The 18,082-nt window shown below is 39.6% G+C and overlaps 1 protein-coding gene across 3 annotated transcripts in view; it reads left to right on the top strand.

Annotated features, from left to right (window-relative positions):
* SMAD2 (SMAD family member 2) overlaps window positions 1-18,082 on the top strand; it is a 67,545-nt gene that overhangs the window by 31,290 nt on the left and 18,173 nt on the right. Inside the window, exons 3-5 of one of the 3 annotated variants that reach the window (XM_048850108.2) lie at window positions 14,971-15,060; window positions 16,171-16,364; window positions 16,934-17,068. In XM_048850108.2, coding sequence (XP_048706065.1) covers window positions 14,971-15,060; window positions 16,171-16,364; window positions 16,934-17,068 — 419 coding nt within the window. The remainder of the gene's footprint in view (window positions 1-14,970; window positions 15,061-16,170; window positions 16,365-16,933; window positions 17,069-18,082) is intronic. The other 2 variants (XM_048850110.2, XM_048850113.2) reach the window with 2 other exon arrangements.

The raw sequence follows: 18,082 nt of genomic DNA, 5'->3' as shown, positions 1-18,082 counted from the left end.
ATGTTGCCCTCTTACATAAGAATATAACAGCCATACTGGGTAAGACCAAAGGTCCATCTAGCCCAGTGTCTTGTCTTCTGACAGTGGGTAATGCCAGGTCCCCCAGAGGGAATGAACAGAACAGGTAATCATCAAGTGATCCATTTCCTGTCTCTCATTCCCAGCTTCTGGCAAATGGAGGCTAGGGTCACCATTTCTGCACATCCTGGCTAATAGCCGTTGATGGACCTATCCTCCATGAATTCATCTAGTTTGTTTTTGAACCCTGTTATGGTCTTGGCCTTTACAACGTTCTCTGGCAAAAAGTTCCACAAGTTGCATGTGCGTTGTGTGAATAAATACTTCCTTTTGTTGTGTTTTAAACCTGCCTATTCATTTCATTTGGTGACCCCCTACTCCTTCTTGTGTTATGAGAAGAAGTAAATACTTCCTCATTTACTTTCTCCACACCAGTCATGATTTTATAGACCTCAATCATATCCTCATTAGTCATCTCTTTTCCAAGCTGAAAAGTCCCAGTCATATTAATGTCTCCTCATACAGAAGCCATTCCATACCCCTAATTTTTGTTGCCCTTTTCTGAACCTTTTCCAATGCATGTTTTTTGGGATGGGGCAACCACATCTGCACGCAGTATTCAAAATGTGGGCGTACCATGGATTCATATAGAGGCAATGTAGTATTTTTTTTCTTATCTATCCATTTCCTAATGATGCCCAACTGTCTGTTAGCTTTTTTGTCTGTTGCTGCGCATTGAGTGGATGTTTTCAGAAAACTATCCACAAAGACTCCAAGATCTTTCTTGAGTGGTAACAGCTAATTTAGACCCCATCATTTTATATATATAGTTGGAATTGTTTTCCAATGTGCATTACAATTTATCAACACTGAATTTCATCTACCATTTTGTTGTCCAGTTACGCAGTTTTGTGAGGTCCTTGTATAGCTTTTCAGTCTGTCTGGGACTTAACTATGTTGAGTAGTTTTGTATCATCTGCAGATTTTGCCACCACACAGTTTACCCCTTTTTTAGATCATTTATGAATGTTGAATAGGACTGGTCCCAGTACAGACCCTTGGGGGACAGCACTATTTACCTCTCTCCATTCTGAAAACTGACTATTTGTTCCTACCCTTGGTTTCCTATCTTGTAACCAGTTACCAATCCATGAGAAGACCTTCCCTCTTATCCCATGAGAGTGTACTTTGCTTAAGAGCCTTTGGTGAGGGACCTTGTCAAAGGGTTTCTGAAAATCTAAGTACACTATATCCACTGGATCCCCCTTGCCCACATGCTTGTTGACCCCCTCGAAGAACTCTCGTAGATTGGTGAGGCAGGCATGATTGCCCTTTACAAAAACCATGTTGACTCTTCCCCAACAAGTTATGTTCATCTATTTGTCTGACAATTTTGTTCTTTACTATAGTTTCAACCAGTTTGCCCAGTACTGAAGTCAGGCTTACCGGCATGTAATTGCCGGGATCGCCTCTGGAGCCCTTTTTAAAAATTGTTGTCATGTTAGCTATCCTCCAGTCATTTGGTACAGAAGCTGATTTAAATGATAGGTTACAGACTGCAGTTCTGCAATTTAACATTTGAGTTCCTTCAGAACTCTTGGGTGAATACCACCTGATCTTGGTGATTTCTTTGTTTAATTTTATCAATTTGTTCCAAAACCACCTCTGACATCTCAATCTGGGGTAGTTCCTCAGATCTGTCACCAAAAAAGAATGGCTTAGGTTTGGGAATCTCCCTCACGTCCTTGATGCAAAGAATTCATTTAATTTCTCTGCAATGGCCTTATCTTCCTTGAGTGCTCCTTTAGCATGTCAGTTGTCCAGTGGCTCCACCGGTTGTTCAGCAGGCTTCCTGCTTCTGGTGTACTTACATTTTGCAATTACTTTTTTGTCTTTGGCTAGCTATTCAAATTTTTTTTGCCTTTCTAATTATATTTTTACACTTCATTTGCCAGAGTTTATCCTCCTTTCTATTTTCCTCACTAGGATTTAACTTCCACTTTTTAAAGGATGCCTTTTTGCCCCTCTCTGGTTTTTACTTTGTTTACTCTTCTTATATACAGTGTCACCAGAAAGTGAGAACAAGCTTTTGGATGGCACTTTTTTAGCCAGCATTGCAAGATGTTTACATGCCAGGTACGCTAAACATTCATATGCCCCTTCATGCTTTAGCCACCATTCCAGAAGACATGCTTCCATGCAGATGACACTTGTTCAAAAAAAAAAAAAAAAAGCATTAATTAATTAAATTTGTGGCTGAACTCCTTGGAGGAGAATTGTATGTCCCCTACTCTGTTTTACCCACATTCTGCCATATATTTCATATTATAGCAGTCTTGGATGATGACCCAGCACATGTTCTTCCTTTTAAGAACACTTTCACTGCAGATTTGACAAAGAAGGTACCAATGTGAGATTTCTGAAGATAGCTACATCTCTTGACCCAAGATTTAAGAATCTGAAGTGCCTTCCACAATCTGAGAGGGACGAGGTGTAGAGCATGCTTTCAGAAGTCTTAAAAGAGCAACACTCCAATGTGGGAACTACAGAAACCAAACCATCAAAAAATAAAAATCAACCTTCTGCTGGTGGCACCTGACTCAGATGATGAAAATGAACATGCATCGGTCTGCACTGATTTGGATGGTTATTGAGCAGAACCCATTATCAGCATGGATGCACATCCTTTGGAATGGTGGTTGAAGCATGAAGGGACATATGAATCTAGTGCATGTGGCACATAAATATCTTGCAATGCCGGCTACAACAGTGCCATGCGAACGCCTGTTCTCCCTTTCAGGTGATGTAAACAAGAAGCGGGCAGCATTATCTCCTGCAAATGTAAACAAACTTGTTTGTCTGAGTGATTGGCTGAACAAGAAGTAGGACTGAGTGGACTTGGAGGCTCTACAATTTGACATGTTTTGTTTTTTTTTGAATGTAGTTACTTTTTCTACATAATTTTACATTTGTAGGTTCAACTTTCATGATAGAGATTGCACTACAGTACTTGTATTGGGTGAATTGAGAAAAATACTATATTTTTTTACAGTGCAAACACTGGTAATCAAAAATATAAAGTTAGCACTGTACACTTTGTATTCTGTTGTAATTGAAATCAAGATATTTGAAAATGTAGAAAACATCCAAAAATATTTAAATAGTATTCTATTAACTGCGATTAATCACAGTTAAATTGCTTGACAGCCCTAATTTCAGTTGGTATTCTATTTAACAGTGTGATTAAAAATACAATTAATTGCAATTTTTTTGAATTAATCTCGTGAGCTCACTGTGATTAATTGACAGCCCTAGTGTTTTTACCACTGAGAAATACTGGAAAGACACCAATGACTGTCAAAAGCACAGACAGGCCAATCTTCCTCACTATCTAATTTTGCTCATAGCAAACCTAGAGCACTGACTATGAACTGCCTTTTTATTTTTATTTTTAAATTACAATGTTTTTGCCTACCGCTTGTTTAGTTGCAATGTTCACTGAGGGAAAACTTTAAAGTTCATTGGACGCAGGGCCTGAGTCCTATCATCCTGAAAGACTTAATCTGTTTTCCTGTCATTCAGCATTGTGTGAAAGAGGTCAACAGGATGTGTGTGTAAAAAAATAAATAAATAAATAAATTATGGGCTGCAATGAGTTCACACCTCATTGTATGTTTTAGTTGTATCGGAAGACTCAAGTTGTGGAAATAACCCTTAGAAGAATGCAGCATAGTAATGTGACTTTAGAGTTCATGCAGAAGACAATGCACAAAATTTTGTGCGGGTTTTTGTTTTAAAAAAAAAATATATAGAATTCTTCAGTAGCCATTTAAAGGCACAGGTGGTGGTTCCCAGTTTAGGTTTTGTGTTAATCCTTGAAGGTTTTTTGCCTTTTAATTGTAGAAATAAGAATTAGGGTAATTTATTAACCAGAGCACGGCAGCCCCCGGGCCAACTATTCTCTCCCAACCTCCTCCTTGTCTTTCCCCTGGCAAGGTCAGCAGTGGGAAGCCAGAACCTGGCACTGCAGGTTGGCTGCTGTTGTGGCTGGTGCCATGGAGTAGGCAGGTATAGCGCTCCCCATCTCCTCTTGCTGGTGCCTGGGGCTGCTCCTTAGCTCTCAGCTCCCTTTGAGTGCTTGTGCAGCTAAATCCCTCACTGCACGTACCCCCTTGTTACTTCCTCCTTGAACCAAAACTTCACCCCTCAGACATCAAACTGAGCTACCCACTACCTCTGTGGTCTGAGTAGTTTTCAATCTCTTTGAGCTGAGCACACCCATTTGAGTTATAATTTTGGTTACAGACCACCCCCTACCCCAGACGGGCTGGGTGGCCTGCTGAGGTGAGTCAGGGATGGAAGGGCCCTTCCTGCCCCCAAAATGGAAGTCAAACTACACCTGTGCCCGAGCACCAGTGCCCTGTGGGGCAGAAGGCTCGGAGTCCCAAGAGGGCATGCCTCCCCCTGCCCTGCTGAGCCCTGGAGTTTTTATAACATGGGTGGGCTCAAAAGAAAAAGGTTGAGATCAACTGTGTTAGGAAATATAAGGTAATCTGAAATAAGGCACTTAGAGCAAAATAAGTGCCCCAACTGGGGTTTTCATCCGGTTTAGTTAAAACCACAATTTGTTTAGGCCTAGGACTGTCATTGACCTCAGAGGTAATTATCTCCACTTCCTCTTGGTTTGGAGGCGTGCCCTCCCCATCCCCACCGTGAAGTTTAGTTTACATGAACTAATTATAATCTGTAACATAGGCTTTTAATTCTTCTAAACAGGAAGAAGGTTGACTAAATGACACTTGGAATCTCTTTGCTTCAGCTGCTGATGGCCTTCCACTAAAATACAAAAGCCAAGTCCCATAACTACCTGGTGTTACCCTGAAAAGGCAGATTTAGCAAGGACTCTGAGCAGATTACTAAAATGCCACTTCTAAAACGACTCTAACTGCATTTTCAAAAAGTACAGATTGTTGACCATATCAAGCATTTACATGGTCCTGAGCACTATCGTATATGAACACCTCAGAATTATTAATGTAATTTACACTCTCCCCAACTCTGTGAGGTAGGAAAGTATTACCCTCACTTCTAGAGATGTGGAATTAGAAGAAGAGACCAATTTGCCTAAGGCTACATAGGATGTCTGTGGCAGAGCAGGAATTGAACCTAATCTCTGAAGTCTAGTCCATGGCCTTAGCTTCAGTGCCATCCTTCTGACTCTGGCTTAGTACAGCTGGGGAGAGGGGTACAAAATTCCTCTGATTTGTAGCATTGTCTGGTTGCTGCAAGTAAACTAAAATAGCCATATGACATGTTCTTTCGATAGCTACCAGCAGTTTCATAGGAATTGTCCTGGCTGTTGGTATCAGAGCACAGAGAATGTCCTTAGCAGATGGAAAATGGGACTAGATATAGTCTCATGTAGCATAGATCTGCTACAGGAAGCTAACCTTATCTTATAAATAAAGTGCTAATAAAAAGTTCATGACATCTAGATAGGGAAAATGAGAACATGAATTAAATTCATAGGATGTAGCATTTCAGGCCACACTGGCCTCTTCTGTATTGCAGAAACTGAGAACTAACTAGTGTTTAGTTCTCCTACCTCTCATGTCAACACACATGCTCCTAAAGGTACAGGTGTTGCTTTGAGGACCTTTAGTCCTTAACTGTTGTAATGTACTTTATGTTAACTCTGGAACATTTAATCTCCCTACTGCTGTTCCACAGTACGCTGCTCATTGCTTAAGGTGACCTCTCTAATTTACTTTCTGTACTGCACCAGCTTCATTTGGACCCGAGGCCACTTAACTGTACGAATATCACTGCATGCCTCATGAAGATCAATTGCATGCTGTTTTCAGAGATCGACTCTTTTGGGTTCGCTGATATCCATTACTTTTGTTATCTGGGACATCACATAATTCAGTGGCTCTCAAACTTTTGTACTGGTGACCTCTTTTCACATAGCAAGCCTCTGAGTGTGACACCTCCCCCTTATAAATTAAAAACACTTTTTAATATATTTAACACCATTATAAATGCTGGCGGCAAAGCGGGGCTTGGGGTGGAGGCTGACAGCTCATGATCCCCCAGGTAATAACCTCGTGACCCCCCCCCTGAGGGGTCCCAACCCCCAGTTTGAGAACCCCTGACATAACTGAAGACACATACAGATGCTGGTGGCTGTTATGGAAAAACTATCTCACTAGGAGGGTGGTGAAGCACTGGAATGGGTTACCTGCGGGGAGGGGTGTGTGTGTGTGTGTGTGTGAAATCTTCATCTTTAGAGGTTTTTAAGGCCTGGCTTGACAAAGCCCTGGCTGGGATGATTTAGTTGGGGTTGGTCCTGCTTTGAGCAGGGTGTTGGACTAGATGACCTCCTGAGGTCTTTTCCAACTGTAATCTTCTGTGATCCTATAGGAAACTAGGAGCTCAAAGCCAGGTGAATTGTCATTTGCAATACTTTCTCATATGACCAGCTGGTTGAGATGTTACTTGGAGCGACAAGCAGTAACAGGATTTGAAGATTCAGTATGATAAGGTTGGGACAATAACAGTAGTTCCAACTTGTTACCCACACAAAATTATTTGATTCTCTCACTCTAGGGGCATCCACCCTTGCCCTTCCGTGGGCTCAGGGCATAACCTTTACACTCTCTGGATTTGCATGGTCTCTTACCAGTGAAAGAGCCTTGCACAGTAATATCCTACTTAACCTCTATTTATTAACAATTACCAAAACCAAGAATGCATACACTAAATGTACAATGCTCACCACTCCCATTAAGGCAGATTAACTTTTCTTGATGACCAGTCAGGATCAGGTCATCTGGCGGAACTCCAGTTTCTGCACAGTGTCCTTGGCAGAGTGTTCAGGTCTGGCAGCTCTGATCTTGGAGCTGTGTCCTTGAGTTGGTTCCCAATAACTTCCTTTTAGACTCCAGTTTATATTGTGAAATTTGAGTCCTGCTTAGCTGTACCTTAACCAATCATCTTACTAAAATTTTACTTACAAATCCTAACGTGTTGTAACACAATTCTCTCACTTAATCGTACCCCACCACCTTAATTTACACCTAGCAAAATTAATTATGTAACAGACGCAAAGAACCAGACAAAGATCATACAGCCAAACAATAGAGAAATGGGGACCATAAAGATAAAACAATAAAGAAATGAGGATTTCACAACCACAACTATTAAGTGATTTCTTGCCAGACTGAATGCTATCAAACTCGGTTTTCTTTAACCATCTTAAGATGTTTCTTTATCTGGTGATAGTGGGCACTATTAGGATAGGATCGCCTTCTTACTAGCCTGATATTAATTGTTTTAATGTAATTTAGATGAAATGTGAGGATGTGACTTCCTGCTTCCTAGTTCATGGCTGCAGACAAAGGTTGCTATATGGCTACAGGAAAAGCCCTCATCCTCTCAAGCTCAGGGCAGAAAAGATGAGAGCTAGACTCCATTTAGGACTATCTCTTCCACCCAGAGGTGCTTTTGGATAGAATGGAGGCACAGTGGTAACTGACTTGGAGAATGCTGATGCCAGTGCACGGAGTGGACCAGCGGGTTAAAAAGCTGGAGCAGGACAGACCACACATTGTGTGAGGATCTCAGGATCTATTTTCAGGTAGCAAGGATCAAGAGAGTGGCCCAGCTGTGTTGTCAGGAAGGAGTTTGGATACAAAGGGTATACAACTTTTTATGTAAGTGGGCTGACTTTTGCAGAGTGGTTTTGAGTCGTTGCTTCTTGAGTTCTTGTGCTCTCAATAGCTCCTCTAGTTCATAATCTTCTCCCCCTCCATCTCTGTCCCACAAGTGGCACTTATAAAACTCCTCACCCCATTCAGTCAGTCGCCGCCACCCTCTCCCCCCCCACCCCCGGCTTGGCATACCCCATGGCAACCTCCCTTTCAGCTGTATGGGTTGCTGAGCGATGACAGATGTACGGATTTAAAAAGGAATATTAAGATGAAGGGAGAGGTTTATACTTAGTAACAATTTTCTTTTCTAAAATCAAATATATGGCAAGAAATTATACTGATCACTATGGACAAAGTATTTAGTGTATAGTGTATAGTGTATTTAGTATTTTAGCCCACATGAGGAACCAGGGAATATAATTAGCATCCATCTGTTCTTCCGGGAATTAAATTTCATTATCTTGCTATTTAATGTATGAAAATAGGCCTAAACAGATTTTCCAGGCAAGTGATGTACAAATAAACCACGAATAAGAGCAATAATGACACTACTTTATGCCTGTTGTCAGATATGACTCAGGCTTCTGTAAATCTAGTACAACACCAGTTGGTTATGGTTACTATCTTATCTCAACTCTTGGGAGTTATAGCAAACTCAAAGCAAGTTCTCCAGCACTACAATCAAATTTTGGAGAAATGCCCTAATACAGTAAGTACAGCAAACTAATCAGCTTTTCCATTACTCTGACAGTTGTTTCTCTCCCTCTCCCCCATTAAGATGTGAGGGTTCTGTTTGCTTTCAGCAAGTAACCTCTGTTAGTTCAGATAAAGTGACAGCCACAAGCCTTATCTCCATTCCACTATTGCAGTAATCTAGCATTCCCATGTCCCAACTCCATTACAAAGAGTGTGAATTCTAATGCCCTTACCATTTCTGGTCCAGTGGGTACCCTTCAGGAAAGAGTAGAATGAGAACTTAAACAAGCTGTTACTTTCTTTACTGTCTCCTAGTATTTAAAAGGATGGATTGGGTACTACTGTGGTTAACTGTTAACTTATTTTTCATTTCCATTGCTGCTTCGGAACAACAGATGACTCAGAATAGGTGTGGTGACAGGAGACTGGATTCACGCTGGTGGAAAGGCTCATGGACCTAATGTCTGGAAAAGTAAAAGCCTGCAAGAACTGCTCTTGGGACATAGAGACAGTGTACAGGTTCAAGAAACACAAAATGAGTGTCACCTCCAAAGGATATGACAAGTTCAGGCATGAGGATAGGGAAATGATACAGGACTGTTTCAGGACCAAGAGAAATGCAAATAGACAACACCATTCTGAAGTGAAATTTAACAAATAAGCATGCTGGGAAACTAATTACTACAGAGATACAGCTGGCCAGTATGTGTGTGTCTGTCCTCCCACTCAGTACTGCCACTTCAGCTAGAGACAATACTGCCTGTTGAAGTGTCCCTACTCTCCAGCTCCCCTGCAACCATTCCACTCCTTTGCAAGACTGTGACAAGGAAAGTGGATCCCAATTATGCCTTTCATGAACGTTTAAGAGATCTACAGTCCATTGTAGTTTACTTAACTTATTTGATGTCGTAGCTGTCCTGCAACCTCATACATGTATAACACTTCTTGAAAAGAGAGGCTCTCTGTTGCTTGCACCTAAAGTGTGCTGTGTTCTAATACCAAAACCACCATATTCTTGCACCTCAACAAATCATAGCTAAAGCAAAAGATATAGAAATGCTTAAAACCATCAAGTCAAATGCTGCCACCACATCAGTCTAATGATGGCATGTCATGCCATCAACTCATGTTGAGTTGGATTGTCACTTCTCATCATTTACTCCACACGGTCCTTACGGATTGATATACATGATACTTAACAAGAGACATGTAATACCTAAGGAGAAATCTGCCACCAACCAAACTGTGACGATCACTGCCTCCTCCCAATGCTTCACTGTCACTTACACTTACGTCAGCACTATGCTGACTGCAGGCTCTTCTAAAAGTAATAGCCAAGATGCATAAGCTTTTCTGTCCAGCTGTGCACAGGAAAGTCCTGTTCCCTCACTCCATAATTTGTAGTCAGGAACTGATATTAAAGTTGCCACTTGGTGGTGGTAATTTCGAAAAGCCCTAAAGGATGGTGGCAGGTTCATCAAAATTTTTGCATGCTTCCAACTATTGATATGCTAAGAATTACTTCAGGTTTTTTTTATCCTGCTAATTGCTCTTCCATATTCTCTTCTCCTTACTAACTTATCTCTGCTTGTTACATTCTGTTGGTTATTTATTTGGCTGGCTTCTAGTCATTAAGACTCCTGTTTGGCTCAAACTTTCTTATGTCTTGCCATTTCATCACACCCCTGAACAAAAACTATAAAGGACAGTGTATCTACTCTCCGATTCTTATAGCATGGAGGTTTCTTGGACATGTTAAATTTAAGGATTTTAACTTGACCAGTTTCTGAAACCTCCTCCCCTTCTAAATTGTATGGTCACAGCACCAAATACTAGCATGAGCCTTCTTGCAGGATGCTTACTAATTACTGCTTGAAGAAATTCCTGTGTTTACAGCCAATGTATATGCAGATACTTGAAGTTGCCCATTAGGTGTTTCTGTACTGTGAACTCTTCCAAATGAAAGGCAACATATGCTGCCTTGAAATAAATGCTAAAATTTAAGTTTTTGTTTTTGTGTTTAAAAATCCCTCAAAGCTGCACTCAGTCACCTTTTTTTCCCTGATACAGAGGCTGGTAGGGTCTGACCCTACTAGAGTATTTGGATTATGACCAGGGTTTCGAGCCAGATGCTCTACGTATGGTCTGTTCCATTCCAGAACTTACCAAAGAGTCCACAGACTCCAGTGTAAGAGCTGCTTTGCAACCTCATACTAATTGCTCCTTTCTATATAGGTTATATCAGGTAATGTAAAATAGATTTCTGAAACATGTAGGGCAGTATCCCTGCCCACCTCACTGAATGACACGAGGCATCTTTGCCCACCTTACCATTATAGGTCAAACCACAACTGTCCTCTCCCGTTACCCCTATTTATAGGTAAATCATTCATCATATTCAAATCGGACACTAATCTCTTCCAGTCCATTGCACTTCTACAAGTCCACTGATGCAGACTACCAGTTGTTTCCATATGTCCAGATTTAGGCAATACAGCCAATGAAAAGCTTTTTCTTACCTTTTCTAGTTGGGCTCTTCCTTTACCCCCTCCTCCTGCACTATATTCCAGGATACCTTCCTCACTAAAAGTAGCAGCTTTGGCATTCTGCCACAAATTTGTGGAAGCTTTACTGCAATTGTTGGGTCCATTTGGACAATTTCATGCCCAGAACAGCTTCCTTTGGAACTTTAATCTCCACTTAGGAAATGATGAAATGGAAGGGCTGAAAGCACACTGCCTGTGGTAATAGAATGAGGATCACACTTAAAGAATCTCACTGCTCTGGCCAATGTCACTTCTGGTAGTCAGACGAAGAGACAGCTTGCAAATCCAGCTGTTGCAGCTCTCTGTATGGAAAGGTTTGGGCATCCAAAGATCCCCAGCAGAAGCATGTATTGAATTCTGAGCTAAAGAAGGGAGATCTTGAGCTGAAGGGACCTAATCCTTTGTCTACCACATCTGTCCTTAAGGGCTGTCATGCAACTCAACTGGGCTAGCCTCCCTCCATGATGGAGATTCTCAATTCCATCTGATGCAGAAGAAGCAATCTCAGTTTCTTCAAGGAGGACTTTCCATAAAGACTAAAAGACATATTTGGCAATTCTCTAAAATCCAGCCAATTTAAAAATCATGAGGAAATGAGCTCAGCTTCTTCCTGTTTACAGCTACATTTCTGAGTAAGGGTGATTATACAAGGCCTTATCAAAGCTCTCATGTAAGCAGTTATACCACTATAGCCTCTGTGTAGATATTTTTATTAAGGTACAAGAGTGCCTTTTTTGGTTTAGTTTAAACTCCTTCCCAAGAGACAAAGTAAACTGAAAAAAGTCACTCGTACTGGAATGTGTCCACCTGGGTGCTGGTGCTGTATTGGTTTAAATTCGCATTTTAGGTTATACCTACATAGAAAAGTCCTTAAGTAACTGTAAAGAGAAGATGGGAGTGCTAGAAAAATGCATACATGAATCCTAGGTTGAGATTGGGGCAATCAGTTTACATTACCCTTTAAGAGTCGTGTTACAGGGGTGATAACAGGACTGTAGAAAAACAAGTGATTTTTAAAACAATTTATTGCATCTTGACTAATGTATATCTCAAATCTTATGGGGGAGGGGGAGATGAACCCACCTCATACCGAAAAAGTGAGGACATCAGAGTCTAAGTGGTTAAAACAAAAATGGATCACTAAAGCAGTGGAGTGTTTGGTCACAGCTCCTTTGAAATTCTTTTTTTTTTTTTTTTTTCAAAAAGGCACTCCTACAGAGGACAAAGCCCATACCAAGCTTGAATAATTGGTTTTTAGAATGCAGTATGCCTTCCAAAGGAACAAATGTCTTGCAATCTCAAATAGTGCAGTAGATCGTTGTTTCTCCAACATTCCCTGTTCACTGAGAGTGATTCTTCATCCCAAAAGAGGTTTATGGGAAAGCTGACACTGAAAACACAGGCTTAGACTGGAATGACCCAATTTTATTTGTGGGGAGTGATTCTACTTTTTGGCATTGGAGCCAGGAAGGCTAGCAGATTGGATTATCTCAGATTTTTATTATCAAGGCTTGCTTCAGAATACAGTCTTTTTTTTTTAATGTCTTCCATTTTGAAAGATTTTTTTCATTCTGTTAATCAGTTTATGTAGAATAAAAACAAACATTTAAAATCTTATTCCATTGATTGGACTGGTGCTTTTTTTGGATGCCATCTGGTCTGAAATCTCTGGGTGGGGCACAAAAAGGGAAAATGCTCTGGATGTGGGTTAGATGGTACGTCAGTATAGGTTTGCCACAGTGAGCAGTAACAAATATGGCAATGCTGATCCATTCTACTGATCATATAAGTTGGTTTCAAGTGGGTTCCATCCACACAAATCCATAGGTTTCCTTGACTATATTTATATCAGGACATCTACATCGGTGGCTTGTCATAAATGGTTGGAGTTGAGGTGAAGACCCAGTGTAAGTTAGCCCTAAAGCTCGTGTTGGTGTTACCTCTGTTCTAAGCAAATGTGTGCCCTGGCTCATAATGGGTGACATACTGTCTGCACTCTGGACCTGTTGAAAGATAGAGGCTTGATAAAGTTTGTGATTAAGTATTCTCACTTTTTGAATAAAAGCATCCTTCCCCCCTCAAACAGTGTTCCAGGGTTCATTGCAAAATACAGTGTTGTGGCGATCAATCGGGAATACTATTTGCCTGAGATCGGTTGACTAATACTGTGTTTTCCAAGCCACTTAAGATGAGCTAACAACTTGGTATCTCCACAAGTGTTTGGAATTAGTCCTTAGCCATTTAGACTAAAGTGCTGCTTGCATTTATCATGTTCTAAGTAATCCATTCAAACCTTACACTAAATTGTAACATTACTGCTGTGTTTGAAGGAGCCACATCTCAAAGATAGCCAACTCCAATCATAAAACCATAAAGGCTTCATAGGTCAATTAATACCCAGCCCACAGTATGTACTAATGAGTCTTTAGAGCCAGGCATCTTACCAATAGTGATGCATATTAAAGGAAATGATCTAGCCTAAAGACTGCAAAATTTTATTAGTAAAGCGTCTAAGGGATCACCAAACCAAAGGTGATTCTTCACTCAGGTTCCTTATCTTGTTGCTTTTCCATGACACACAGATGCTAAATAAAATTCCCGGAAATTGAATTACCCTTGGTTGTAAATGGTGTGTATGTGAACGGTTGCTGTTTGGTGAGTTTCTTTATGCAAAATAGAGAACTCCTATACAAACCATTTGTGTGAAAATGAAACGTCTCATTTTATTTTTAAATTGCTCATTAGCACTTACCTCTGACTTCTTAGTATAGGATATTTTACGCTAATTTTAATAAACGTTAAATATCAAAGCTTGAGCTTGTAAATAAGGGTTTGAAGATCTTGAATTTCTGATCTATAGTAGCATTTTAAAGGTGTGTTAATAACTTCAGCAAGCAAACTTCAGACTGCTTTATAACTGGCACTTGGCATTTCAAAGCATTGTATCCAAACATGAACATTCTCTTAAGTTTCTGAGGAGCAAGGTTATTCTGTTTTTATAGATGGGGAAAGCAAAATTGTTGAGTGACTTCCAAAGCCAAATTGTTCTCTATGAGAGAGAGTCTGATAGAGCTGGGCATGGAACATTGAATACCTCGCTCCCAGAAACAGGCTGCCCAGTCTACAACATCACACTGTCTCCTCTTCACTTAAAACTGTTGTAATTATTATTGTGGAGGCTCTTTTTTCACTGCTGCAATCCATCCATTAAAATCTCAAAACTGATTTAGCAAAAAATATTGGCTTTCACAGAATGGTAAGGGAAGGTGGGGTTTTCCCCCTCCTCTGCAGCTTATTTATGGTTTTGGTAGTCATTAGTTAAAATGTAACTCTAAGATGGGCTACTTTGAAGCTATTGTGTTAGACTATATTCTTTTTTGTATACACTGTGGCAGCAGCAAATAGTATTTGATACGTGCTTTAATTAAGATTTCTCATCATTTTCTGTAAAATTGTCTTAACGACAAGACAGGCACTCTTCTGAAATGAGTTGCAGTTTTTCTAACTTGGAAAAAGCAGTAAGCTAGCATCTGAATGGAAATATCACATTGGTCCTTACATGGTGATGTCTAAAAGTTGTTCTCCTTATGCTGTAGCAGTTCAACTTAAGATGCACATGGCCTTACTTTATGAACTCCTTAAATAGGTTTATTTAAAAAAATTAGTTTTTAAAATCTTGTTTACAGCCAGGATGATGAAGTTTTGCGTGTTTTAAGGGACATTACAACTTCGTTGTTTTCTTAAAGCCAGAGAAATTGTTCATCTTTTTAAAACATTACCATTTACCTTGAGTCACATGTTCCATTTTATTGACCTCCTTCATATAGAAAATAGAGCATTTGTGTTAGGTTTAACTGATCTCTAATGCTATATCTTCTATGTGAAAGGAAGTATTATGTACACTTTTCCATGTTTTACATCATGGTATTTTGAATAACCATGTTTCCATATTCACATCAATTTTTTTGTTTTTTGTTTTGTTTTCAATTTATGCACAGCACTTGCTCTGAAATTTGGGGACTGAGTACACCAAATACGATAGATCAGTGGGATACAACAGGCCTTTACAGCTTCTCTGAACAAACCAGGTGAATATGCTGCCCTCTGTCTCATCATAGAGATCTTGTGGGAGGGATTGGCTTTGGAGGGTCTGTAGAGGGATGCTTTTGCCATAAATTCTACTAAAATGCTTCCTAGTCATTGTATGGTACAGCACTTCAAAAACAATTGCTTGCCACTATTTAAAAAAAAAAAAAGTTCTCAGCTGATGTTTTGACCAATGAAAATTCTAATTCTGGAATAATCCTCCTTCCACACCAATGCCATTGAAAGAATGGGAAGACTTGGAAAATGCAAGCGCTAATGTGTTTTGGTATTTATAACAACCAGGTTAGCACACTTAACTCCTCAGGCCTAATCGTACAAAGTTTTTTTAAATTTCTTTGTATGCCATAGATTTTTGAACTAGTAGCACATATCTGATCAATTAGCAGGATTTAAAGAATTATTCTTAGAAAATTAAATAGGCTTTTCTTCATGTCACCTTTACTTTGTGCATCGAGGTTTGTCTCTCCCATCCCATAACAATCATAAACATCTGCATTTGTGTAAGCTTATGCAGTCTGTCTTAAAACTAGCAAAACACTTTCAACTGGTAGCAAGCTACATGAATACTCAAGTATATAATTAAATTTCACACTTTTACAAGATGTGTTCTGATGCTTTTTGCATTACTGTTATACTGCCATGTGGATCACCTGAGCAGCTGACTGCTTTAGGTTTATTTGAAGTCCTCTGGAAATTACTCTGCTTAAAGCATCCATGCTACAGCGTAGTCCCGAGGGGTAGAAATTGAGGGAGTGTTAGTGGTGTGCAATGTGAACAAATATCTTGTAAATGTCAAATTCATATGAAGTATTCATCTTATGTGCTTAGAGGTGTAATGGCTTTGTTAATGAATCCCAAACTCATTGGCATTAACTTATTCTAGAGCTTCTCAAGTTACTTTAAAAGTACTACCTTCTGAAGTTCTCCAGCAACAGCAATTTAAATATTATAATCCTTTTTGTTTTCTGAGGGGGTAGAGAAAACACGCAACTCCCACCACCCCCCCCCCGTCTCCCATTCTCCAACCTTTTGATTATGATGATTTTTAAGATACAGCCTGTAAAATATTTTTGAACATCTTCCCCATATAGGTCTCTTGATGGCCGTCTACAGGTATCTCATCGTAAAGGATTACCACATGTTATTTACTGCCGCTTGTGGCGCTGGCCGGATCTTCACAGTCATCATGAACTTAAGGCAATTGAAAACTGTGAATATGCTTTTAATCTTAAAAAGGATGAAGTATGTGTAAATCCTTACCACTACCAGAGAGTGGAGACACCAGGTAGGAAGACTGCTGTTTGACATTTTAAAGAAGCACCAGTACAATATTTACCCAGAAAATTCTTAATAGATTAGTTGGAGTCTGTTAGTAATATTTAGGGTGCAAAAATGAGCAGAATAAGGTTGTCCATGCTGTTTTGCCAAAATGGCAAGATTTGGATGAAAAAATAGCATGGATTTTGCAACCTCAAATAATTTGACTATTAGGCCACTTTTCAGTTGTGGTAATGTGGTAAAACTTCTAAAGTGTATATATTATTTGTGTTGTGTTGGACAGTTTCAAACCCTCAGTTTAGCATGAAAATGTCTGCAATTAGTGTAGTGAAATCCACCTACCTTTGACTACTGAAAACATAAATGACCATGTTCAAAGCTGGCTGATATGAGAGAGCCTTATTAAATAGGCTTTTTACAAATCTGATACTTCTGATAACTAATTTAGAACTACTCTGTAATGGCCTGAGTTTCAGAACAGCTCAGTATATCTGAAGATCTGGTTTTCACAGAACATAGAGAAGTAAAATAGATGTTTACGGGATCTCACTAATGTTTTATATTCTACTTTTCCAGTTTTGCCTCCTGTGTTAGTGCCACGACATACTGAGATTCTAACAGAACTTCCACCTCTTGATGACTATACTCATTCCATTCCTGAAAACACTAACTTTCCAGCTGGAATTGAACCACAGAGCAATTATATACCAGGTATCTTTCCTTCTTTCTTTAAAAGAGACTCTCTTTATATTAGTCGTTAATGTCCATGTAATAAGTCAAAGATGGAAATTAAATTAAATCTGTAATTGTTCAGGTTACTAGAATAACAAACTCAGGATATGCTGTCTAAACTTCAAAGTGAGGTTTTTTGTAGCTACAGTAATTCCAGTGAAAATATTTATAAATATGCTTTTTGTACAAAAATCTGTATGCTTTTACTGAACTAATAAACCAGCTTTGTTTCATAAAACACAAATATGACACAGTGTATGTGTTTGTTTTTATTAGACAGCATGTCTAGGATTTGATGCTGTTGAGAACAGTGGTCTAACTAGATAAATGGTCTGGAAAGGGGGTGGGTGAACAGTGAAATGGCAAAATTTGCAGACAGGGCAAAATTTCTTAAAATTTAGGTCCAAAGCTGACTGCTAGGAGTTATAAAGGGATCTGACACTACTGGGTAACTGCATGACAAAATGGCAGATGAAATTTGTTTTTGGTAAGTGCAAAGTAATGCACATTGGAAAACATAATCCCAACTATACTTTAAAGGTGATGGGGTCTGAATGAGCTGTTCCCACTCAAGAAAGATCTTGAAGTCGTTGTGGATAGTTCTGTGGGAACACCTTCTCAGTGAGAAGCAGCCACATCTTGAATACTGCATACAGTTCTAGTCGCCCCATCTCAAAAGATATATTAGCATTAGAAAAGGTACACAAAGGAAACGACGACGGGGGTGGGGGGAAGATATGGTAGAAGTCTATAAAATCATTAATGGTGTGGAGAAAGTGAATAGGGAAGTGTGTTATGTGAGGGAGTAAATAACGAGAACTAGGGCTTATCCAATGAAATTAATAGGCAGCAGGTTTAAACCAAACAAAGTAGTACTTCACCCAACATAGAGCCAACCTGTTGAACTCATTTGCTAGGGGATGTTGTGAAGGTCAAAAGTATAACTAACTGGGTTCAAAAAAGAATTGGACCTATCCTCCATGGACTTACCCA

Source organism: Caretta caretta, chromosome 5, assembly GCF_965140235.1.
Source record: "Caretta caretta isolate rCarCar2 chromosome 5, rCarCar1.hap1, whole genome shotgun sequence".
In the NCBI taxonomy this organism is placed as follows: Eukaryota; Metazoa; Chordata; order Testudines; family Cheloniidae; genus Caretta; species Caretta caretta.
This window is presented reverse-complemented; position numbering and strand designations above follow the sequence as displayed.